This window comes from Chiloscyllium plagiosum, unplaced genomic scaffold, assembly GCF_037043375.1.
Source record: "Chiloscyllium plagiosum isolate Xiang-an unplaced genomic scaffold, Cpla_swu_hap1 HiC_scaffold_16, whole genome shotgun sequence".
Taxonomy (NCBI): domain Eukaryota; kingdom Metazoa; phylum Chordata; class Chondrichthyes; order Orectolobiformes; family Hemiscylliidae; genus Chiloscyllium; species Chiloscyllium plagiosum.
The window spans coordinates 73,661,760-73,687,243 of record NW_028270154.1 but is presented as its reverse complement, the minus strand read 5'-3'; the positions used below and the strand labels follow the sequence as shown (position 1 = coordinate 73,687,243).

At 41.1% G+C, this 25,484-nt stretch overlaps 1 protein-coding gene across 1 annotated transcript in view; it reads right to left on the bottom strand.

Moving 5' to 3' along the window:
- LOC122556776 (ran-binding protein 17-like) overlaps positions 1-25,484 on the bottom strand; it is a 1,080,295-nt gene that overhangs the window by 967,300 nt on the left and 87,511 nt on the right. Inside the window, exon 3 of the mRNA XM_043703926.2 lies at positions 8,086-8,176. Coding sequence (XP_043559861.2) covers positions 8,086-8,176 — 91 coding nt within the window. The remainder of the gene's footprint in view (positions 1-8,085; positions 8,177-25,484) is intronic.

Below are 25,484 nucleotides of genomic sequence, written 5' to 3'. Positions count from 1 at the left end.
GAAGGTCCTGCTCGAAATGTCGATTCACTTTCTCCTCGGATGCTGCCTGACCTGCTATGCCTTTTCCAGTGCTACATGCGATCAACTAATTTTTCTGATGTTATCAACCAAAACATCAAAACATTCTATTATTTTATGTACTGCTTTGTTTTAGTTTCAGGAGAGAATCAATTCATAGTGTCTAATGTCTCTTGTGTAGATTCTGTACTCTATCAAATTTTGTGATCCCAGTCAGTTGATATAACCCAGACTTGCCAAGGTAGTAACAATACTGGCTTATCAAGGAGAGTAATCATATTTCAGGCACAATTTTTTTGAAAGATGTGATTCTTTTGAAGAATGCACATTTGTTAAATATGTAGTGAACCACCTCTTCCGAGTTGCAAGTACCAGATTTTGACCAATTACAGAGTCATGGCGTCATACAGGGCAGAAAAGGCCCTTTGTCATATCAGGTCTGCAACAACATAACTATCACGAAAGGCTCTCATCCCAATTTCCTTCACTTGTCCCATATCCTTGAATGTTATGATATTTCAAGTGCTCATCCAATTTTTTAAGCTTGGAAGATTTCTAGTCTTCACTACCTTCCCAGGTAGTGCTTTCCAGATTCTCGCCACCTGTGAGTGAAAAAGCTTTTCCCCAAACCCCTCTGAATCTCCTGCCCCTTACCCTAAGACTATGGCCCTTGTGATTGAGCCCTCAACCAAGGGGAATAGCTGATCCCTACTCACCTTCATGATCTTTCACACCTCAATCATGTTCTCCCTCAGCCTTCTCTGCTCGAAAAAAAAATCCAAGCCTTTCAAGTCTTTCCTTATGGCTCAGTTGCTCCATACCAGGCAACATGTGGTGAACCTCCTCTGCACCCTCTCTAGTGCTATCACGTCTTTCCTGTACTGAGACGACCATAACTGCACACAGTACTCCCAACTCCTAAGCAACACTGTGTGCAACTCCAACACTATGTCCTTGCTCTTATACTCTATGCCATGACTGATGAAAAAAAGGATCCTATATGCCTTCTTAACTATCTCATTTACGTGTTCTGCCAATTTCAGGGATCTATGAAAACTTACCCCAAGATCCCTCTGTTTCTCTCAGCCTACCCAGTGTCCTACCATACATTAAATGCTCCCTCATCTTGTTTACTCTTCCGAAGTTCGTCACTTTGCACTTATTAGAGTGAAACCCCATCTGCTACTGACACTCTAGCCGCTCTTCTTATTTTCTTCTTCCCCCTTTTGTTCTTCCTTCTGGTACTTTATTTAACTCAATTTTTTTCCCTTCAACTCCCGGCTTTTGATGACAACCCCCTGAGGCGACCCCTGGCGAGAAGCGACAGTCCCCTTACTCCAGCAAGCGACAATCCTCAGTCTCCAGCAAGCAAGGATTCCCGGCCTCCAGCAATGACTCGCAGCCTGGCATGGCAGCCTCCTGGGTTGGCATAGCTACCTCCCAGCCTGGTGCAGCAGCCTCCTTCTGCAGGGGCCTCCCAGCATGGCATGGCATCGTGACCTCCCAGCCTGATGCAGCAGCCTCCTCCCATGGGGTTTCCTGGCATGGCACGGTGATCTCCCAGCCTGGCGTAGCAGCCTCCTTTAGTAGGGGCGTTCCAGCATGGCATGGTGACCTTCTAGCCTCCTGCAGCGGCTTGCCGGGATGGCATGTCGCCAGGACAGTGTGGTGCCAAGGTCCAGTGCTGACTGGAAGCTAATTGCCAGAGTGGTCTGCTGTACTGAACTCTCTTCTGTATTGCTGGACATTTTATTTCTGCAACAAATCTTGGAACAAAACAAGCTGTGCCTTGGTACTGTTATGTTTAAGTCAGTAAACTTAACTGTGGCGACAGTAAACTTTTCATTATGCTCACTGAGTATATAGACTATTCTATTCTATTCGACCCAGTGTCCTGCCATACATTAAATGCTCCCTCATCTTGTTTCTTCTTCCAAAGTGCATCACTTTGCACTTATCAGGATGAGATATCATCTACTATTGCTCTACCCATCAGACGAACCCATTTATATCTTCCTGTAACCTCCACCCGTCTTCTATTTATTAACCATACTACTAATCTTGGCATACTGCAAACTTGATTAGCATTCTCTCAACATTTTAATCTATATCATTTCTGTACATTACATATACTAAAATCCCTTTACAGATATACTGCTGGATACCAGCCTCTAGTTACTCAAACAGACTTCTACCACTATCCTTTTGTGTCCTATTGCAAAGCCAGATTCTGATCCATCTTGCAAAGTTTCCCCAAATTCCAAGTGCTTTAACCTTCACAATCGATCTCCCAAATGTGACCTTATCAAAAGCTTTGCTAAATCCATGTAAATTTCATCAACTGAGCTTCTCTCATCCACACACTTGGATCACATTTTCAAAAAATTCTAACAGATTTGCGAGGTATGACCTTCGTGTGACAAAGCCATGCTGACTATTCCAAATTAGCCCATGCTTTTCCAAGTAAATATTAATTCTGTCCTTCAGAATATTCTCCAATAGTTTTCCCCCCATTGACATGAGACTCAAAGGTTTGTAATTTCCTGGTTTACCTCTACCAACTTTCTTGAAAAGGGAAACCATATTAGCCATCCTCCAGTCCTCTGGCACCACTCCCGTGGCCCCACAAATTTGAAATATGTGTCACAGCTCCTGCAGTTTCCTGCCTCACCTCCGGCAGCAGCCTAGGAAGTAATTCATCCAGGAAGGGGATCTGTCCATTTTTAAATTCATCAGACTTCAATACCTCCCCATTTCCTCTGTCAAACTAGGCAGTATCCTTCCAGTCTACTTTTTCTTTCCCCCAGAGAGAAGACCAAAGAAAAGTATTCATTTAACATCCCTTCAGTATCCCACAGATATATACAAAGATTCCTCTCTTGGTCCCTAATGCTTCTTAAACTTTTCCTGGTGAACCTTTCCCCTTTGACATATTTATAAAGTATTTTAGGATTTTCTCTAATCCTGTTTGTAAATCCTTTATCATGCCCCTTTTTGCTCTTCTAATTGCTCTCTTAAGTCCTCTCTTGCACTTCCCATATTCCTCTAGGACGACTGCTGAATTGCTCCCTGTGGACTTGCGAAAAGCCTTTCTTTTCTTCCTCATTCAATCCTGAATTGCCCTAGACATCCAGTGTTCCCGGACCTTTTTGCTCCTATATTTCCCCCTAAAGAGTGCATGTTGGACCTGTACTCTCCCAGCTCCTTTTTTGAATGCCCCACAGCTCCACTGCAGCCACAAGGAGTGTTCCCAGTCAACTTTGGTCAGATTCTGCTTCCCTCAATCCAAAGCCAGATTTTGTCGTCCATTTTTCTCTTTGTCCATCACAAATTTGAAACATATCATGTTGTGATTACTATAGCTAAAATGATTCTCCCACTGCCACATTGAAGCCAAGCAAGTGTTCATTCTTCAGAACTAAATCTAGCACGGCACTATCCCTTATTGGGCCTTCCTATCTATTGATACAAAAAGCTCCACTGGATACATTTCAAGAAATCTACCCATTCTGAACTCTTAATACTATGACTATCTCAATTAATGTTGAGAAAGTTGAAACTTGCTAGTATAATTACCTGATTATTACTCTTACATACCTCTGTGAAATGTCGAAATGCTTTCTCCTCTATTTGCTGCTGACTCTTTGGGTGCCTATCATATACTCCCAATAATGTAACTGCCCCCTTGAATGTTAAATTCTACCCTGAAGCTTTGTTTGAAGACCCTTCCAAGATATCATCTCTCCATGCAGTAACTGACTGCTTGATTAGTAGTGCTACTCTACTGACCATTTTACACCCTCATTCATCTCACCTAAAGATCCTACACCGTGGAATGTTGAGTTGCCAGTCCTGCCTTTCCTACAGCCATATTTTTCTGATGGCAAACATATCATGCTTCCATGTGTTAATCCATGTTTCTACCTCATCAGTCTTACCTTTTACACTCCTAGCATTAAAGGCTATCTAGCCTGTCTTACTCTCTTGATACTCAATATAGATGAACTCACTCTGACTTGCTTCCTTGGCTGTAGCATGATGTGTCCATATTTCACTAATATTCTGTGTCCCCTCCCTCTGCCATACTAGTTTTATTTATTTATTGCACCTTTATTAAAAAATACTTTAAAAGTTGTGAGATTTAGTTTATTGACTATAATTGAAACAGTGCTTAGTTCCATAAAATATACAGCTTTTATTTATTCCTGCGCCAGATAATAAGCAGTGCACCTTCAAAGAAATAGCACAGAGAATGGAGAGTAAGGGTACTAAATATGTTTAATAATTTACTATAATTAATAACAGAGCCAGAGGAAAATCTGAATAATAAGACAGGCGCTAAGATGTCTGAGAATGCTAAAACTAGTCTACTTTGTGAATGAGATCTGCAAGAACATTATATATATTGGTCTTCCTACTCAGGACATAGTCATTTTTCCAAAAACTCTGAGAACACAAAATATTAGGGACACTAAAAGAAACTATCCCATTATCACATTTTCCTAGATTCCCTTAGTCTCTTACGATGACTAATACCAGAAATAAATAAACACTATAACAGGCTTGACTCCAAATCAGCAACACTATTAATGTGGCATTGTGGCCAGGATTTTTCACCAAGCCTTGCATTGATTTTTGAGATATGACTTCAGAAAGCATGGGACTGACACGTTCTGGCAGTTTTTAAATCCGGCAGATTTCCTTCCTGAAATAAATGAATTGAACAGATGTTACAATGGCAGGAACTTGCCATGGCCCACTGAAATAACCTGGCATAGAGTGATCAGCAGAAAGTGCCTGCAGCACAATATTTAAAATGTTAACTTGCATCTTTAAACTTAGCAGTAAATCTATGTTCTGAGATCTGGCACAGTAATTTTCTATTCCTCTACATGTGCTCCACCACACCAGCAATTCTGAACTCTGGAACACTGAATTTACAATTTCCTCATCCCCAAGGCCTGTTGCACTAAATATTTAATTTACCTACAATATGATCTCTTGTTCAAAATCTTCACCCAATCTTTCATCCAAAACCATGCTGCTCTGAGACCATTTGTACTCAATATCCAAATTCTCCAAAACCTGCCACTGAGACTTCTGTTCTCTCAACCAAGGTGATCAGCAGTCAAGGAAGTACCTTTTTCTACCCATAAAGGGATACGTGGGTTTTAACAAGGGGTAACTGAGGTCTTAAACAAATATATTGCTTCAGTATTCACCAAAGAAAAGGAATTGGTGGAGGATGATCTCCGGGAAGGGAGTGTGGAATTTCTAAGCCAAGTTGTTGTTAAAAATGAAGAAGTATTGCGCGTCTCTAAAAGTATTAAGGTAGATAAGTCCCTGGAACCTGATGGAATCTATCCCAGAATACTGAGTGAGGCAAGAGATCAAATTGCTACTGCATTGACATACATCTTTGTATCCTCTTTCGTTACAGGTGAGGTCCCAGAAGACTGGAGAATTTCTAATGTTGTCCCATTGTTTAAGGGTAGAAGGGATAACCCTGGAAATTACAGGCCTGTGAGACTCACATCAGTGGTAGGGATATTATTGGAAAAGTTTCTCAGGGACAAGATCCATAAGCGGTTCGAAGCAAATAGACTGACTAGCGATAAACAGCATGATTTTGTCTGGGGGAGGTCATGCCTCATTAACGTGATCAAGGTTTTGAGGTGACGAAGATGATTGATGAGGAAAAAACAGTTGATGGTGTCTACCTTTGACGAGGTCCTTCATGGCAGACTGGTACAAAAGGTGAAGTCACATGTCATCAGGGTGAGCTGGCAAGATAGATACAGAACTCTCATTGAAGACAGAGAGTAGCGGTGGAAGGACAGTTTTCATAATGGAAGGCCATGGCTAGTGGTGTTACACAGTGATCAGTGCTAGGATCTCCACTGTTCGTGATCTCCATAAATGATTTGGAGGATAATATAGCTGGTCTAACTAATAAGTTTGCAGGCAGTACAATGATTGGTGAAGTTGCGGATAGCGAGGAGGATTGTCAGCAGGATATAGATCAGTTGGAGAGATGGGCAGAAAAAAGGTGAAGTTTAATCTGGACAAATGTGAGGTAAAGCATTTTGGAAGGTTAAGTGTGGGGGAAATTATACAGCGAATGACAGAACCCTTAGGAGTATTGGTATGCAGAGGGATCCAGGTGTTCTGGTCCATAGATCACTGAAGTGGCAGCACAGGTCGAAAAAGTAGTAAAAAAGGCTTATTGCATGCTTGCCTTCATTAGAAGGGGCATTGAGTATAAGGATAGATAAGTTATGCTGCAGTTTTGTTGAACTTTAGTTAGGTCACACTTTGAATATTGCGAATAATTCTGGTCACCACACTGCCAGAGGATGTGGTTGCTTTGGAGTGGGTACAGAAAAGGTTTACTAGGATGTTGCCTGGTATGGGGGATTTTAACTTTGAAGAAAGGTTGGCTAGACTGGGTTTGTTTTCACTGGAACACAGATCATTGAGGAACAACTTGAGAGAAGTTTATAAGATTTTGAATGGAATGGACAGAGTGGAAAATATGAGGATTTTTCCCAGGATGAAGGGGTCAATTACTGGGGGACATAGGTTCAAGGTGTGAGGAAGGAAGTTTAAAAGAAAGGTGCCAGGCACATTTTTCACACAAAGGGTGGTCAGTGCCTAGAATGCGTTGCTAGAGGTCATGGTGGAAGCAGCCACGATAGCAGTATTCAAGCAGCACTGGGTGAATACATGAATAGGATGGGAATAGATCCTATAAGTGAAGACAATTTTAATATGAAAGGGCAACATGTGTTGATGCAGACCTGGAGGGCTGAAGGGCCTGTTCCTGTGCTATATATTTTTTTTGTTCTAATGTCAGCAGGGCATACATTTGAAGAATTTAGTACACACAAGCCTGATTCTGTCATCACCTTACAATACATTTAAATGTAGAAATCACAGCCAAAATACAAAATTAAAAATCACACAACAAGAGGGTTATAGTCCAACAGGTTGATTTGGAAGCACTAGCTTTCGGAGCGCTGCTCCTTCATCAGGTGGTTGTGCCAAAATTACAGTTGTTATGAAGTTGAAGGCATGTATTTTACTTTTAAGAGGGAGAGAATGCTGTTCTGAACTGAGAAGTTACAAGCGCCTGAGTATATGACTAGATAGCAGTCCCAGAGTGTACTGGAAATTGAAAAAATGTAACATCTGGCTGTGAAGTGGATACTGTTTGGGTGCTGTTTTAACCAGTTTAAAATATGCCCCAGGATACTAAGATCCAATCAAGTTTGAATTTATTGTTTTGCCAACATCAAACCATTGAGATGATGTGATGTTGAGAGTACAAAAATTGTGTGCATTTTGAAAATTGGAGAGAGTAACTGCCATCGAGATAGAAAAGCATGGAGATTGAACAACTTGCTCTCCAAGAAATTAGAAAGCATTCTCCATCAAAGGTACCTTTTTGTATGAAACATACTTGTAGTTAAAAAAAAAAGACAACCCAGGGAGATCCTCAGCCGGAAGAAGAAAGACACCGAAGACAACAGCGGCTGTGTGGTTCTGAAATTAAGTTGATTTAATTTAATAATTGTAATATTGGAACAGTATATTTTTATAGGGTTGGAGACAGATAATAAGCAATTAAGAGAAAGCAGGGCTTAGAATTGTGAATAGTTGTTTAATGTTCTCTTTTATAGTTAAAAAAAAACTGATGTTATTTTCATTAAATAGTGGCATTTGAGAGTTCTCGGTCATTCATATTTTAACAGATCACGAGGTGAGGTGATTGGGGGTGTTTGATTTAATTAACAGAGAGCTTTACCTCTGTGTCATAACAGTATAGTAAACAGAAAGGAAATTTGGTCTGATTTCAGCGCTCTTTAGTTAAACTTGCCACAGATAACTGTAGCAACACAACTACCAAATGGTTCTCGTCAGTTAAGGCCATTAATCATAGCCTTCATATTGGATACCAGTGCCAGTGGATAAATGACATTCAGCAAAAAGAAAACAATGAAATAAAACATCTGTAATCAATTCCTCCGGTGATATGAAGTGGAGTCACAAGAACAATCTACTCACTGACGTCAATTCTTTGTTGCAGTGGCAATGGATTCACCCGAGTCACAAGCTTTGTAAGGCATGTTGCTGCCAACAGTTGAGCATATGAAGTCTATGATAAAAAATAATTAAAAGTTATCTATTAACACAAACAGCTGGGCTTTTTCTGCCAGACATTCCAATAATGGCTCTAGTGAAATAGGAATACAGAGCATAAATCAAAACAGCAAACATATCAACATGCAAATATACAAATTAAGAACAAGAATAGGTCACACAGTCCTTTGAGCTTGCTCCATCATTCAATAAGATCATTGCTGATCTGAATTTAAACCTCAACTCAACATTCCTGCATACCCCCAACAATCATTCATCTCCTCGGGAATCAAGACTCATCTACCTCTGTCTTAAATATAGAGTTATAGAGATGTACAGCATGGAAACACACCCTTCGGTCCAAGCTATCCATGCCGACCAGATATCCCAACCCAATCTAGTCCCACATCCCTCCAAACCCTTGCTATTCATATATCCATCCAAATGTCTCTTAAATGTTGCAGTTGTACCAGCCTCTATCATTTCCTCTGGCAGCTCATTCCATATATGAAGTGCAGGCAATATTCAAACAGTGGCCTAACCAATGTCCTGTACAGCCGCAACATGACCTCCCAACCCCTGCACTCAATACTCTGACCAATAAAGGAAAGCATACCAAACCCCTTCTTCACTATTCTATTTACCTGTGACTCCACTTTCAAGGAGCTATGAACCTGCACTCCAAGGTCTCTCTGTTCAGCAACGCTCCCCAGGACCTTACCATGTATAAGTCCTGCTAAGATTTGCTTTCCCAAAATGCAGCACCTCACATTTATCTGAATTAAACTCCATCTGCCACTTATCAGCCCATTGGCCCATCTGGTCCAGATCCTGTTGTAATCTGAGGTAACCCTCTTCGCTGTCCACTACACCTCCAATTTTGGTGTCATCTGCAAACTTACTAACTCTACCTCTTATGCTCGCATCCAAATCATTTATGTAAATGACAAAAAAGTAGAGGACCCAGCACCGATCCTTATGGCACTCCACTGGTCACAAGCCTCCAGTCCGAAAAACAACCCTCCACCACCACCCTCTGTCTTCTACCTTTGAGCCAGTTCTGCATCCAAATGGCTATTTAAAGATTATGCATCCACTGCCTTTTAAGAAAGGGAATTTTAATTCCAAACATTCAATCTGCAGCTTAATCAGTACTAACAGACACCTTCAGGTTCTGGTTAGTTATAAAATTCAGTGAGTAAGTTATTTTCACTGCATTTAATTCTTATTTTGGTACCTTAATAAGTATTATACTCCAGACTGATTTATCTTCAAACATAAATGATGGCAACCCCTTATCGAGAGGTCAGTGCTAATTTTTGCATTTCAATGTGGTTCTGCATGACATCTGTGAATTACAGATCTATAATCGAATCTGGTCTAATGATTCAGTGTTACAGCCAAAGATTGGGACAGATCCCCAGATTCATTGCTAGGTAAAATTTTGGCAATATGTGTAGATCCATCCGAAACTGAAATGAGTGGTTAACACTGTTGAAATGTCTATCAGAACTTGAAAACAACCTCTTCCCACTCAATTATTTTGTTTTTAAAATGTGACAAATACTCAGCAAGTCTGGAATTATGTGTGCGGAGACAAGTCGAATTAACGATTCAGATCTGCAACTTTTAATTAGAACTGGATGAAGTAACAGATTTAGGATCAGTGAGGCGGGTGTGTTATATTCTTGCTATTTGCATACCACATGCCCTCCCATTAATGTATTCACAGATAGAGAACAAAAAATGTAAAACAAAATCTGTGACAGATAGAGAAGTTTACACTACACAAGTTAAAAAACTAGAGATATGGGGCTGGAGTTTTGTAGAGCTGTGCAGTCTAAATTAATTTTTAAAACTGGTAGGTAGGATCCAGATGTGGCATCTGTGTCCCCATTTCCAACAGATTCCATTTGTCAAGGTAGGAAAAACTCATTTTGCTGTACTAAGGACCTTAGGGGCAGCACGGTGGCTCAGTGGTTAGCACTTCTGTCTCACAGTGCCAGGGACCCGGGTTCGATTCCAGCCTTGGGCGATTGCCTGTGTGGAGTTTGCACATTCTCCCCGTGTCTGTGTGGGTTTCCTCCGGGTGCTCCTGTTTCCTCCCACAATCACAAAGATGTGCAGGTCAGGTGAATCGGCCATGCTAAATTGCCCATAGTGATAGGTGCATTAGTAGGGAGTAGGAGAATGGGTCTGGATGGGTTACTCTTTGGAGGGTCGGTATGGACTTGTTGGACTGAAGGGCCTGTTTCCGCACTGTAGGTAATCTAATCTAATCTTAACCTAGAGCACAGATGTTGCATTTTGTTAGAATAGACATAAATGTTCATAAAGGGCAGAGAAGATCTAAAGAACCTTGAAAGTGTCAAATTATTTAAGTTCTCAAAATAAAACAATGAACTGCAGAGACAGAAGATCTGAAACAAAAAACTGAAATTGCTGGAGAAATTCAGCAAGTCTGGCAGCATCTGTGGAGAGAATGCAGAGTTAATGCTTCCAGTCCAGCGAGCCTTCAGAACTCTCAACTCTCTAACTCTGCTTTATTTCCACAGAATCATAGAATCCCTACAGTTTGGAAGCAGGCTATTTGGCCCATTGAGTCCACACGAACTCTCTGAAGAGCTTAAGACCATATGACATAGGAGCAGAAATTAGGCCATTCAGCCCATTGAGTCTGCTCCACCATTCAATCATGGCTGATAAGTTTCTCAACTCCATTCTCCCACTTTATACCCATAATCCTTGACCTCTTGATAATCAAGAACCTATCAATCTCAGTCTTAAATATACTCAATGACCTGGCCTTCAGAGCCTTCTGTGGCAATGAATTCCATAGATTCACCAATCTCTAGCTGAAGAAGTTTTTCCTCATCTCCATTCTAAAACAGCTTCCCTTTATTCTAAGGCTGTGCCATTGGGTTCTCATCTCTCCTACCAATGGAAACATCTTCCCAACATCTGCTCTGCTCAAGCTATTCAGTATTCAGCATCCCACCCAGATCCACCCCTCCACCTTCCTACCCTGTTCCTGCAATTCCCATGGCTACCCACCCAGTCTGCACATCTCTGGACACTACAGGATAATTTAGCATTGCCAATTCAGCTAACCTGCACATCTTTTGGACTGTGGGAGGAAATTGCAGCACCCGGAGGAAACCCACGCAGACATGGGGAGAAATTGCAAACTCCACACAGTTAGTCGCCCAAGGATGGAATCGAATCCAGGTCCCTGGTATTGTGAGGCAACAGTGTTAACCGCTGAGGCACCATGCCAGCCTTAAAAAATGATGCTAAACCTGAATTTCTCTAGTATTTTCTGCTTTTGTATTTAATTCCTCAGTTCTCTCAGAAAAATAAAGAACAGTCTGCCCACGTCAGTGGTACTTAAGATGTGATCCTCATTGATACTTCCTCAAGGACTATCTTTAAGCCCTTATGAATGCTTGATTGTTTTCTAGAAGCTATAATCATCCTAATGGAGAGATTCTAAGCTCAAGGAGGTCTTTAATGTGGGGTTATCAAGAGAACAGTTCTTTTATAGAGGATTAATCACTTGAGGAGATTTTAAAGTTCTGAATGGGAGTGTTTTTGTAATAGGGGGAAGACAAGATAGCTTTTCTTTATTTAATCTGAACATCTCTCCTAATAAATACTGGGTGAGATGGCATGGATGGTATAAGGGCCACGGATTGATTGGCATGAGTTGGCACTAAGTTGGTCTGGATGCCAATAAAGATAACAAGTGGGACAAGGGTTGTATTCTGTTGGTATTGGGCCATGCATAAGGCATGGGAGTACATTGAGTGGATGATGCCTTTTGAGGAGTGAGGGCTAGAGGGTTGAAAGTTTAACAAAACAACTATGGCCAAGTCTTTTAAACAGACAGCCTCAGCACTCGGGCACCTCTTTTACCCCCGATCTGTTTAAGGTTGTCGGGCACAATTCTCTCCTGCACTCATCACTCCAGAGCTACATTCATGCCATTCGACATGAGCTGGACGTTACAAAAGCTGTTCAGTTGCAACAGTAAAGTGCTTCATGAGAAACTCACAACAAGAAAAAAAGCTGAAGAACTCTCCTAAAATGACACAAAAAGTTAAATTCCAAAGAGAAGAACAAATGCTGCAATCTGTACTGAAAACAAATAGTGGAAATCACAGCACGTAAGGCAGCATCCATGAAGAGGTGAAGAGTCATCTATATTTGAAACGTTAGCTTGCTTTCTATCCATGGATACTGCCTGACCCGCTGTGATCTCCAGCATATGTTGTTTTTACTTACGGTACTAACCTTGAAATAAACTTCGCCCCTGAAATTCAGCTGATTGAAAACTGATTTTAAATATCGAGAGCGTTGGTTCCTCATGCACTCAGCCATGGTACACGTATGTATGGACACAGATAGACACAGCTACCTAAGTCTATTGTATTAGCAGCTCGAAGTCAATGAATTAAGTCAAATGTATCCTAGAGAGGGAAATCCAATTCTGTTCAAGATTGCTACAATTCGCAAACCATCACAATAGGTCCACAGCAGACACTATCTGGAACATCTGGATAACAAAGATACCTACATCAGACTCCTATTCATTGACTTGAGCTCCACCTTCAATGCCATAATTCCAGTGAAACTCATTTCTAAACTCAGAGACCTAGAACTCTGCTCCCACCTGCAACTGGATCCTCAACTTCCTCACCTGCAGACACAATCAGCAAGGACAGGCAACAACATCTCATTCACAATAATCCTCAACACCGATGCCCTGCAAGGCTACACACTCAGCCCCTTATTATGCTCCTTATGCACTCATGACTGTATGGCCAAATTCAGCTTCAATTTCATTTACAAATTTGCTGATAATACCACCATAGTAGGTCGGATCTCAAACAAAAAAAAGAGACAGGAAGGAGATTGACAGTTTAGTGGCATGGTGGAAAGACAATAATCTCTCCCTCAATGTCAGCAAAACAAAGAAGCTAGTCATCAACTTCAGGAAGCAGAGTGGAGGGCACACTCCTGTCTGTATCAATGGTGTTGAGGTGGAGGTGGTCCAGAGCTTCAAATCCCCAGGAGTAAATATCATCAACGATCTATCCTGGTCCATCCGCATCGATGCTACAGTGAAGAAAGCACTACTTCCTTAGAAAGTGATGGAAATTTGGCATTTCCACAATGAATATTACCAATTCTTATAAATGCACCACAGAAAGCATCCTTTTCGGATGCATCACAGCTTCGTATGGCAACTATCATGCCCAAAACCTCAAGAAATTAGAAAATTGTAAATGCAGCCCAGTGCATCAAGAAAACCAGCTTTCCTTCCATTGCCTTCGTGCATGCATTCGGCTGCCTCCGGAAAGCAGCCAACATAATCAAAGATCCCTCCCACGCCGATTATACTCTCTTCCACCCTCTTCCATCAGGCAGAAAATACTGAAGTTTGAAAACACGTACCAACAGATTTAAGAACAGCTTCTTTTCTGCTGTTATCATACTTATGACTGGATCTCTCAAATATGACAGTTGATTTTCCTCTGCAACTTCTCTGTCGCTGTAACATTATATTCTGCATTCTGTCCCAATGTACTTATGGAAGGTATGTCTTGTCTGATTCTCATGCAAAACAATACTTGTCACTGTATCTCAGTACATGAACAATAATAAATCAAATCAAATCAAATCAAAGCAATAAGGGCTGCTGAAGAGGTAGTTTGCTGTACATGTAAAATAGCTGAAAGCCGGCCAGCCCAAAAGAGTCCCTGTGAAGAAAATCCTCTCTCAGCCACCTAGTTTTGTTGCCTCCTTCACTCAGGGCCTCCGGTTAAGTCACTGCCTAAGCATAAAGTCAGGTTAATCTGTTCACCCACATTTACATGGTCTATCAAGAAATAAACACTCTACCACTTTGCTTAAATCACCAGAATGCCCCTAGGCAATGAGGGACCTGGCATCATGCTCCTCTAGCCTTATTGTTCCTGTACCTTATAGGTGAGGATTGTGTTTCAACCTTGGTTCAATAAAGAATGCAGAAGGGCATCGCAGGAGTAGCAATAGGCATATCTTAAGATGAGGAGCCACCTTTGTGAAGCTTCAATACAAGTCTGTATGCATGCTTTATAATGGAAGCAGTAGGTAATAGAGAGAGTTAAGTGATCCACAATCAATGGCTCAAATGAAAGTACTGCAGTAAATTTACTGTCATATTTGACTCCAAGAATTAGCTGGTATTGAAAGCTGGTCTAACAATGACCATGTAATCATTGTTGACTGGTATAAAAGACCATCTGATTCACTAACGTCTGTTAGTGAAGAAAATCTGCCATCCGTACTTGATTTGGCCTACATATGATTCTGGATCCACAGGAATGTTATGACACTTATCTGCCCTCGTAAGTAGGCTAGGAAGCCACACAAGTGAACGACAATTAAGGATATGCAATGTAGGGGTGGCCTGTACCTGACCAGAATAGATGTCTGTTAACACAAAATGGCAGAGAAGTGGAAAGTAAAATAAAACAGCAGAATTTAAAACAAAATGGCAGACAGTCACTAAGCCAAAACAGCCAGCTCACACACAGGAAAACATAATGATACCATTGAACAAGCCACTTCAAGGACAGTAAAAAGGACACAGTCTGTTTCCATTCGAAACAGTTCTGATAAGACCACCTAAGATCTGATAAATAAGTAACTCCAGCCACGTTAAATGAAAGGGTATTTGTACCAGAATGAACAGACACTAGGTGCCACATACAGCCCTAAAACACCTGAGGGGGCAACTATCTTACAGTACTTTGTTTCTTAAAATCACTTTGAATATTAAGAGATAGGTTCTAGTAAAGAGTCTTAGCATCTTAAGGGTAGTTTTCACCATCCAAAATAAATGCATATAACCAAAGCATAAAGGAAAAAAAATCCTTTAAACCTGGAAGAGAAAATGAGTTAGCTTTAGGAAACAATTTCTCTTACACCCAGAACAAGAGATCACTCACAGCCCATCAATCACAAAGTGCTGATAGTAGGGGTAACTGTATGACTTTACACTTTATGACTGACTTTATAACAAAAAATAATATTACAAATCTAAGGCAACTAAGTCAAAACTAACTGTCTTTTTGTGTTTACTTCACATATAATTTGGACAATGGGAAATGTAAGAAGAATAATTGAAATTGATAAAATGGAATATGATGAATAACAGAATTCAAGCTGTTTTTAGAGATAAGCCAGCCTGAGTCAGACCCGAAGAAGGACTTTGGAATGTGAATGAACAGGATGCGTGGAAAGGTCGCAAGGCCTACAGATTACCGTATCTGCTGTACATCATGAGATCATGGGAACCTGGGGGCTGTCCATAGGAATGCCAATCATCGATTAGGTGCCTCATAGGATTGGGTATATGAAGTAAGAGGGAGGAACATAATAATCATGTTGCATGTGATTATTAACAGAAAGTGTACAAACAAGTATGGCTTTCTCTTTTAAAATCAAAGAGTGCCATTGAACTATTTGCCAATCTGAGCCAAGGGTTAAAGGAAAAATTGATTTTTCATGTCGAGGCCAGACTCAGGGAAGATCCTTTTGCCCTCCCCTGCATTAACCAGTTTCTGCTTGAAAAAAATCTTCCACTTGCCAGAATCCTGCCTGCTGCCTGAGTCTTCAATCCTGATTGGGGAAAATACGCTCCTACAGATTGGCGCTGCGAGCAGGGTGCCTTGCCTGAAGCTAGTTTACCATAGGCCACAATCTGGGTGAATATGTTCTGACAAAAGTAGGCAAAGACAAGGACTTAAACAGATGCAGAGCAATCTCCAGCCATTTGTCAATGTCTACAGATAATAATACAAGGCTGTGCTCATATTCCACCAGAAAGAAAAAAACTTTACTGTTAAAGGAAGAAGACAAGTCTTCGGATGATTCAATTATTGCAGGAACTTTGTAAAAAAAAAATTACACTGAACGAATCAGACTTCTGCGGGGCCTTATCAAAGGGGTAATGCGAGGTCATAGAAGACTGACTGGTGACCTGAGCAGGAGGTGGCCTTTATTAAGATCAAACAATCACTGGCCTCCACACCAGCATTAAGAACTGCCTGACCTGAAAAAGCCTTTTCACCTCTTTTGCCTGCAATCAATCTGCAGTTGAGCGACAGAGACACAGAGACAAGCTCCTGCCTGTGGGATGCTACTCAGCTAAAATGGAATCAGTCATCATAGAACAAGACCCCTATGCCCGAGCCATCTAATGTGGTCCCTGTGCACGAACAACATCCATCACCTTGACACAACTAGGTAAGGTGATATTACAATCTCCATACAGTAGAGTCGACTTATTAGAAGCTGGCAAACTGAGAGGTATTACAGACAATCAGTGAACCCAGCAAACTATGTGAATCAGGAAGGAGAGAGACACGATCGTACCCAGCTCATGGAGCAGAAGAGAGACAGGTCAAGTTAATGAACAGCCATTACTGGGACCAGATGCGCAATGCATGTTTGTAGTTGGAGCGCTGAAGTACTATAATGGAGGCCCAGCCAGGGTGGGCCATAGTTAATTTGGAAGGGGAGATTTTGGCAGGAGAAAAGGATACAAGGATGTTACTCTGCCCAGGTACATGAACTAAAAGCACTCACTGCTGCAGAGACTAGGAAAAGGGCAAAGTGTTAACATCTACACAGACAGTGGATAGTCCATGATTACATGATGGCATGGGCAAGATGAAGAGCAGCATTAGGGGCAGATGATATTTGGAGAAAGGAAGGTGAAATGGTAGCTTCCAACAAGGGGGGTTGAGTATAGAAGCAAAGAGGTTCTTCTGCAACTGTACAGGGCCCTGGTGAGACCACACCTGGAGTACTGGGTGCAGTTCTGGTCTCCAAATTTGAGGAAAGACATTCTAGCTATTGAGGGAGTGCAGCGTAGGTTCACGAGGTCAATTCCTGGAATGGCGGGATTACCTTACACTGAAAGACTGGAGCGACTGGGCTTGTATACCCTTGAGTTTAGAAGACTGAAAGGGGATCTGATTGAGACATATAAGATTATTAAAGAATTGGACACTGTGGAGGCAGGAAACATGTTTCCGCTGATGAGTGAGTGCCGAACCAGAGGACACAGCTTAAAAATACGGGGTAGACCATTTAGGACAGAGATGAGGAGAAACTTCTTCACCCAGAGAGTGGTGGCTGTGTGGAATGCTCTGCCCCAGAGGGCAGTGGAGGCCCAGTCTCTGGATTCATTTAAAAGTTGGATAGAGCTCTCAAGGATTGTGGAATCAAGGGTTATGGAGATAAGGTAGGAACAGGATACTGATTAAGGATGATCAGCCATGATCATATTGAATGGTGCTGCAGGCTCGAAGGGCAGAATGGCCTACTCCTGCACCTATTGTCTATTGTGCGAACAGACCTTGTGCTGTGCTAACCATGGGTGAGCGCACATCGGCAGAGATAAAATGATATAGCTAATATCTAATTGCTGGTGGTGGAAAGGAATGGGAAGAGACATAGCTACATTTTGACAGAGGTGCACTGCATGTGCACTGACAGAACCAGAACAGGGAATTAAAATTAAAATGAGTCATACTTCACGGACAAACACGAGACCAATAGCTTATCAAGGACTGGGAGTCGAAGGGACACTCAGGACAAACAGAAATGCCACCCACAGGATCAAAGGTCCTGGTGAAAACAATCCCAAATTAGGTAATATTAACTGGTAACAGGAGCACACTTATTAATGAAAATGGAATTGGCAAATGAATACATCCTACTCAGCTAAAGATATGTAGGGGTTAATAATATAACACCCCTGCTGTACACTCTCTCTCTCTCGCAGGATTTAAATGTGGCCCTCATTCATGATCACCAAAAACAAGCAGGATCAGGATCTGCGAACACAGGATGCTTACCAGAATAGATTAAGGTTGCATGTAAATTTATGTGACATGATTGCGTGGTGAATTAAGAATAATTAAGAATGTTGCTGAAATTAGTGAGTAGGACAATGCTAATCCACTATGGGCTCCTCTTAATGTTGATTTTCCCCCCGAAGCTGATAAGCAAGTGATTGATCTGGGGGCAGGTGTCGCAAAGTTGAGTAGAGTAATTGTAGATTGACAGGCAGAAAGTTTGAATTTGGTGGGGTGCATAAAATTTCAAATTGAGAATAGCATTTCATAGTTCCTTTAAAAGACGGTGTTTTACTTTTCTATGCTTAGATTTAAAAATGGATGTCTGCGAACAGCAGCTTTAAAGTTTGCAGGTGCACAGAGAGCACACTAACTGAAACATCTGTGTCGAAAGACAGTGCAGTTCGCAAGCCAAGCAGTAGTTTTTATCAAGACAACAGATTTTGAATTTAGCCAACCAATTTAAACCAGGTGGAGAAAGTGAGGTCTGCAGATGCTGGAGATCAGAGCTGGAAATGTGTTGCTGGAAAAGCGCAGCAGGTCAGGCAGCATCCAGGGAACAGGAGAATCGACGTTTCGGGCATAAGCCCTTCTTCAGGATTCCTGAAGAAGGGCTTATGCCCGAAACGTCGATTCTCCTGTTCCCTGAATGCTGCCTGACCTGCTGCGCTTTTCCAGCAACACATTTCCAATTTAAACCAGGTCCTTAACATTAAAAACTTCTGACGCTTCAGAATTAGCTGAGTAGGTATTGAGCAGACCAGTTCAAGACACAGAAATAGAGAATGGTGGGAGGTACGAGGCAAATACTGACAGAGAGAGAGAGAATAGGGTAGAACCAACTATAAGACCAGCCACACTGCCTAACACTTCAGGAGTAGGGAAACCTACCAGTATTAGTAACTGTAACATACAATGTCACCCTCCCCTTGTCATCAATGGCACCTTCGGGAATTTCACAGGAGAAAAAACATTCCAACAATACTGGTACCCCGAGATGATCACCTGGTTTACCCCTTACAATGGCATTGTGTTGTGTGCAGACATAGGGCATTTATCAACGTTTAGGACCCCTGGGATGTCTATTGTCCAGAGATTAGTAGTTTTTAATCGGTATATTGTGCCTGTGATATCACATTTTTTTGTCTCCTGAAATGCACCACCACTACAATAATGAAGATGACGACTGCGGAGGAGCCATAGACCCAGAAGGTGGTCCTACTATTCACCATCAAGACAATGGACTACTAGTGGAACAACGAAACGTAATGACCAGTTCATCAAACGACGAAGAAAGGATCATGCAACACTGAAGGAAGACTACTCTCGGACTTTGATTTAGATTCTTGAACTTTGGTTTGGATTTATAGCCACTGATTTAGCCTGGTTATTAGTTATGTCTTTACGGCCATAATTTGGTCTCGGGCCAAAGGGGGGTATCTGTCGGGGTACCCTGTACCTGGCCAGAATAGAGTGGCCAATATCTGTTAACACAAAATGGCAGATAAGTGGAAAGTAGAATTCAACTGCAGGACTTAAAACAAAATGGCAGACAGTCACTAAGCCAAAACAGCCTGCTCACACACAGGAAAATATAATGATACCATTGAACAAGCTACTCCAAGGACAATAAAAAGGACCTAGCCTGTTCACATTTAAAACAGTTCTGATAAGACCACCTAAGGTCCAATAAATTTGTAACTCCGGCCACATTAAATGAGAGATGCCAGGTGCCAGATACAGCCCATTAACACCCTAAAACAGTTGAGGGTGCAACTATCTTATCGTACTGAGTTTCTTGAAATAACTTAGAACATTAAGAAATAGGTTCCAGTAAAGAGTCTTAGCATCATAAGGGTAGTTTTTGGCATAAAAGATAGGTGCATATAACCAAAGCAAAAAGGAAAAACAAGCATTTAAACCTAGAAGTGAAGATTAGTTAGCTTTTGGAAACAGCTTCTCTTATGCCCAAAACAAAATAGATTGCTCACAGCTTATTAATCACAAAGCGCTAATAGTCGGGGTAACTATATGACTTTACACTTTATAACTAACTTTGTAACAGAAATTAATATTACAAATCTATACCAAGTACGTCAAAGCTAACTTTGTTTTTGTTTTTTCTTCAAATATAATTAGGACAGTGGAAAATCTAAGAAGAGAATTGAATTTGATAAAATGGAATACAACCAATAACAGAATTCAAGCTGCCCTTAGAGATAAGCGGGCCTGAGACAGACCCGAAGGAGAACTTTGGAAAGAGAATGAATAGGATGCATAGAAAGATCCCAAGGCATAGCGATTATAATGTCTGCTAAACAACGTGAGATCATGGGACCCTGGGACAGTCCATAGGAATGCCGAACATTGATTAGCTGTCTCACAGGGTTAGGTTTACGAAGTAAGAGAGACTAACATAGTAATCATGTTGAATGTCATTATAAACAAAAAGTGTGCAAAAAATATGGCTTTTCATTGTAAAATCGGAGCATGTCATTGATGTATCTTTTAATCTGAGTCAAAGATTAAGGGGAAAATTGATTTCTCACATCAAGGCCAGATTCAGGGAAGATCCTTTGGCTCTCTCCCTGCTTTAACTGGTTTCTGCTTGAATAAAAATCTTCTGCTTGCCAGGATCCTGCCTGCTTCCTCAGTCTTCAATCCCACTCGGAGGAAAACACTCCTACAGGCAATACAATGGTCCAGATAGCAATACCCACATCTCATGAATGATTAAAAATAAGTCAGCTTCCAATCATACTTGAAATTCACCACATCTGAAATATTTGTTCAAGGTTATGTTACATCTGGACTTACTATTCCAAGTCCCTTTCGACAATCACCCTTTTTGCTTGCTGAACAACTCTCAACCAAGCAGTATCTTAATTTTAGATTTCTGATCCTTGTTTTCATATCTGTTTATAATTTTGCTTCTCCCATCTCTGTTATTTCCTCTAGCCCACAATCCTCCTAGCTCAGCCACGTTATAATATGCAGCTAAATTAAATCCATATTCAAACGCCACTTGCACCATCTTACATGAGCCATCTAGGATCTTCATGCCATAAAAGTAGTTTTGTTTTTAGGTTAGATTTTATACAATTAGCTTAGTATGGTAGAGAGAAAGCACCAGGTAGTGTAATGAGAGGAAACACAGAAACAAAAAAAGCACAGGCCATTTGGCCTTTCGAGCCTGCACCACTATTCAATATGATCATGACTGATCATGTAATTTCATAATACCATTCCCGCTTTCACTCAACACCCCTCAATCCCATTAATCACAAGGGCCACGTCCAGTTCCCTTTGAATATATCTAATGAACTGGGCCCAACAGCTTTGTGTCGTAGAAAATTCCACAGGTGCACAAATCTCTCATATCGCAGTTATAAATGGCTTACCCTTTATTCTTAGACTGTGACCCCAGTTATGGACCAGGACAAATCTCCTCAAAATATTTTAAGAAGGTAGACGAGACCCTAACTTTTCTTATTTTAAAAGTAGATGTGAAGTAAGTATTCCAGGTGTGATGCAACTGGTCAAACCATTCAGCTTTAAGCAAAACAGAATTTATTTAAACACTACAGCTGAAACACAAACAAAAGAAAACGGAATTTAGATTAACTTAACTACTGGAAAACGTAACTTAGCTGACACAGCAACTATTTCTAATTAACTGTTCCAAAACAGTAACATCCCATAAACACACCTCTTGGCAAAAAGGTAAATTCAAACACAGATTTTTATAAGCAGGAGGGAGCAGCATCCAGGGAGAGATCTCAGAAAAATGTCACAGGAATCTTTTACTGAAGCTTCTAAGTCTCCTGGACACTCACATCTTGTGACTACTACAGCTAAGACAAACTACAAAAAAACCTGAACTAGGAGAACTGGCCACTCCCCTTCCATTGGTAAACGAGACGCTTTAGTACCTCTGCCATTACGACCTCTCTTCAAAGAAACAAGGACAAAATAACCTTCTTAAAGTGACAACATAAACACGCCTCCCACCTTAAAAAAGAATAACCATCAATATACAAAGATGGCTTCATTTTAAACATGTCTTACCCGGTTAGTGCACAACACATTTATTATATTAACTCTACATACATTTTATTTACTACTGCATTCCATTTCAATCCTGCCAATAAATGCCACCATCTTTCTTCATCCAAATGTCGACAACGTGTCAGCAATTACATTTTCTCCTCCTGCCACCTGTGTAATTTTCACATCGAATGGCTGCAGTAAGAAGCTCCATCTAAACCATCTGGATTTTTTTGTCCTTAAATTTCTCCAAAGACTTTAGTGGGTTATAATCAGTATATACAATTGTCTTAGACTTGGAATATAAATGTTGAAATATTGTCACACCAACACCAAGCTCAACCTCTCCTCATTCGTCGAATATTTCTGTTAATGAATATTCTATTTCCTGGAGAAGTATCCCATAGGTCTTTCTATCTCTTTGTCATCTTCTTATGAGAGTACAATACCGACACCCATATCACTCGCAGCGATAACCATCTTGAATGGCTAACCCTAATTAGGTGTGGCTAACACTGGGGCAGTGAATAACACAGATTTCAGTCTGTTGAACATTTTCTGACATTCCACCATCCACTGACATGTTCTGCACTTCTTCAATAAGTCAGCCACACTGCTAAAATTTTCCATGAATTTCTGATAAAACTCACTCAATCCCAGGAATCATAGCACTGCTCTCTTTGTCAATGGTATGGAAAACTCTCCAATAATCTTTGTTTTCACATCCAACGGGCCATGTGCCAAGTCCAATGACATGGCCCAGGAATGTGACCTGGGCTTTGGCGAATTCACACTAAGCCAGGTTTATCATCAAGCCTCCCGAGTTAATCGAATGGTTCCAATAAATGCTGCAAATAGAACATAAAACATACAACGTTACAGCGCAGTACAGGCCCTTCAGCCCTCAATGTTGCGCCAACCTGCGAAATTAATCTGATGCCAATCTAACCGACACCATTCCATTATTATCCATATGTATGTCCAATGCTCATTTAAATGTCCTTAATGTTGGCCGATCTACCACAGTTGCAGGCAGGCCGTTCCACACCCTTGCTACTCTGTGTAAAGAAACTACCCCTGATATCTGTCCTAAATCTATCACCACTCAATTTAAAGCCATGTCCCCTCGTGTTAGCCTTCACTATCCGAGGAAAAAAGCTCTCACTGTCCACCCTATCAACCCTCTAATTATCTTATACATCTCAATTAAGCCACCTCTCAGCTGCCTTCTCTCCAACGAAAACAGCCTCAGTTCCTATAGCCTTTCCTTGTATGACCTTCTTTTCATACCAGGCAACATCCTAGTAAATCTCCTCTGAACCCTTTCCAAAGCTTCCACATCCTTCCTATAATGTGGTGACCAGAACTGCACACAATACTCCAGGTGCAGCCTTACCAGTGTCTTGTACAGCTGAAGCATGATCTCGTGGCTCCGAAACTCAATACCCCTAACAATAAACGGCAACACATCATATGCCTTCTTAACAATCCTATTAACCTTGGTGGCAACTTTCAGAGATTTATGCACCAGGACACCAAGATCTCTGTGTTCATCTACACTGCCAAGAATTTTACCATTAGCCCAGTATTCGGCATTACTGTTACTTCTTCCGAAGTGAATAACCTCACACTTTTCCGCATTAAACTCTATTCGCCACTTCTCAGTCCAGCTGTGCATCTTATCTAAGTCCCTCTGTAACTCACAACATCCTTCGGCACTATCAATAACTCTGCCTACCTTAGTGACATCTGCAAATTTACTAACTCATCCTTCTACACCCACTTCCAGATCATTTATAAAAATGACAAACAGCAGTTGCCCCAAAACAGATCCTTGCAGCACACCACTGGTAACTGAGCTCCATGATGAACACTTTCCATCAATCGCCACCCTCTGTCTTCTTTCAGCTCGCCAACTTCTGATCTAAACCGCTAAATCATCTTCAATCCTGAAACTCCTTATTTTGTGCAATAGCCTACTGTGTGGAACCTTATCAAACGCCTTACTGAAGTCCAATAGGCGAAAGTGAGGACTGCAGATGCTGGAGATCAGAGTCAAGATTAGAATGGTGCTGGAAAAGCACAGCAGGTCAGGCAGCATCCGAGGAGCAGGAAAATCAACGTTTCGGGTAAAACCCTTTCATCATTAGGACTTTGCAGTTTATTCCTACTTTGCTCCCCATGCAATAGTAGTAACTCTTTCAGGTCATGTTGATTTTCGTCCAGAAGGTGACTGAATAATTTATCCCAATTTTTGAGAAGTTGCTCATTGTTCAATCTAGTTTGAGGAACGTCCAATTCAAAATCATCTGAACTTGGTTCTTCATTTTGTGTTGTAACCAGTGACATTTTCTCCTTGTCCTTTCCTTCCCTATCAAAATAATGCTTGAATATATTTAAATGACACACCGTGTGAGACTGCTTTCTATTTAGAGTCCTTATCAAATAGTTTACCTCACTCATTCTCCTTTCGATTTGATATGGTACACCAAACCTTGCTTTTAAAGGTTTACCTATCACTGAAAGTAACACTAACACTACATCTCCATTAGCAAAACTGTGAGTTAATGACCTCATCTGCTTTCCCTAGCTTCCCACAGAGTTCTACCTGATCAGGACCTGGGATTTATCCACCATTATGCCTTTTAAGGCAGCCAGCACCTCCGCCTCTGTGATATGGACACTTTTCAAGATGTCACCAACTATTTCCCCATATTCTATATCCTCTATATCCTTCTCCACAGTAAACACTGATCTAAAATACTTGTTTCGTATCTCGCCCATCTCCTGTGGTTCCACACGTAGGCTGCCTTGCTGATCTTTGAGAAGCCCTACTCTCTCCCTAGTTTCCCCTTTGTCCTTAATGTATTAATAAAATCCCTTTGGATTCTCCTACCCTACTTGCCAAAGCTATCTCATATCCCCTTTTTGCCCTCCTGATTTCCCATTTATGTATATACTCCTACTGCCTTTATACTCTTCTAAGGATTCACTCAATCTCTGCTGTCTATACCGAACACATGCTTCCTTCTTTCACTTGACCAAAATTTCAATTTCTCTAGTCATCCAGCATGTTCTACATAAATCAGCCTTGTTTTTCACCTTATCAGGAATATACTGTCTCTGAATTCTTGTCTCATTTTTGAAGGCTTCCCATTTTCCAGCCATTCCTTTAACTGTGAACATTCACACCCAATCAACCTTTGAAAGATCTTGCTTAATACCAGCAAAACTGGCCTTCCTCCAATTTAGAACTTCAACTTTTAGATCCTGACTATCCTTTTCCATCACTGTTTTAGAACTAATAGAATTATGGTCACTGGCCCCAAAGTGCTCCCCCACTGACACCTCAGTCACCTGCCC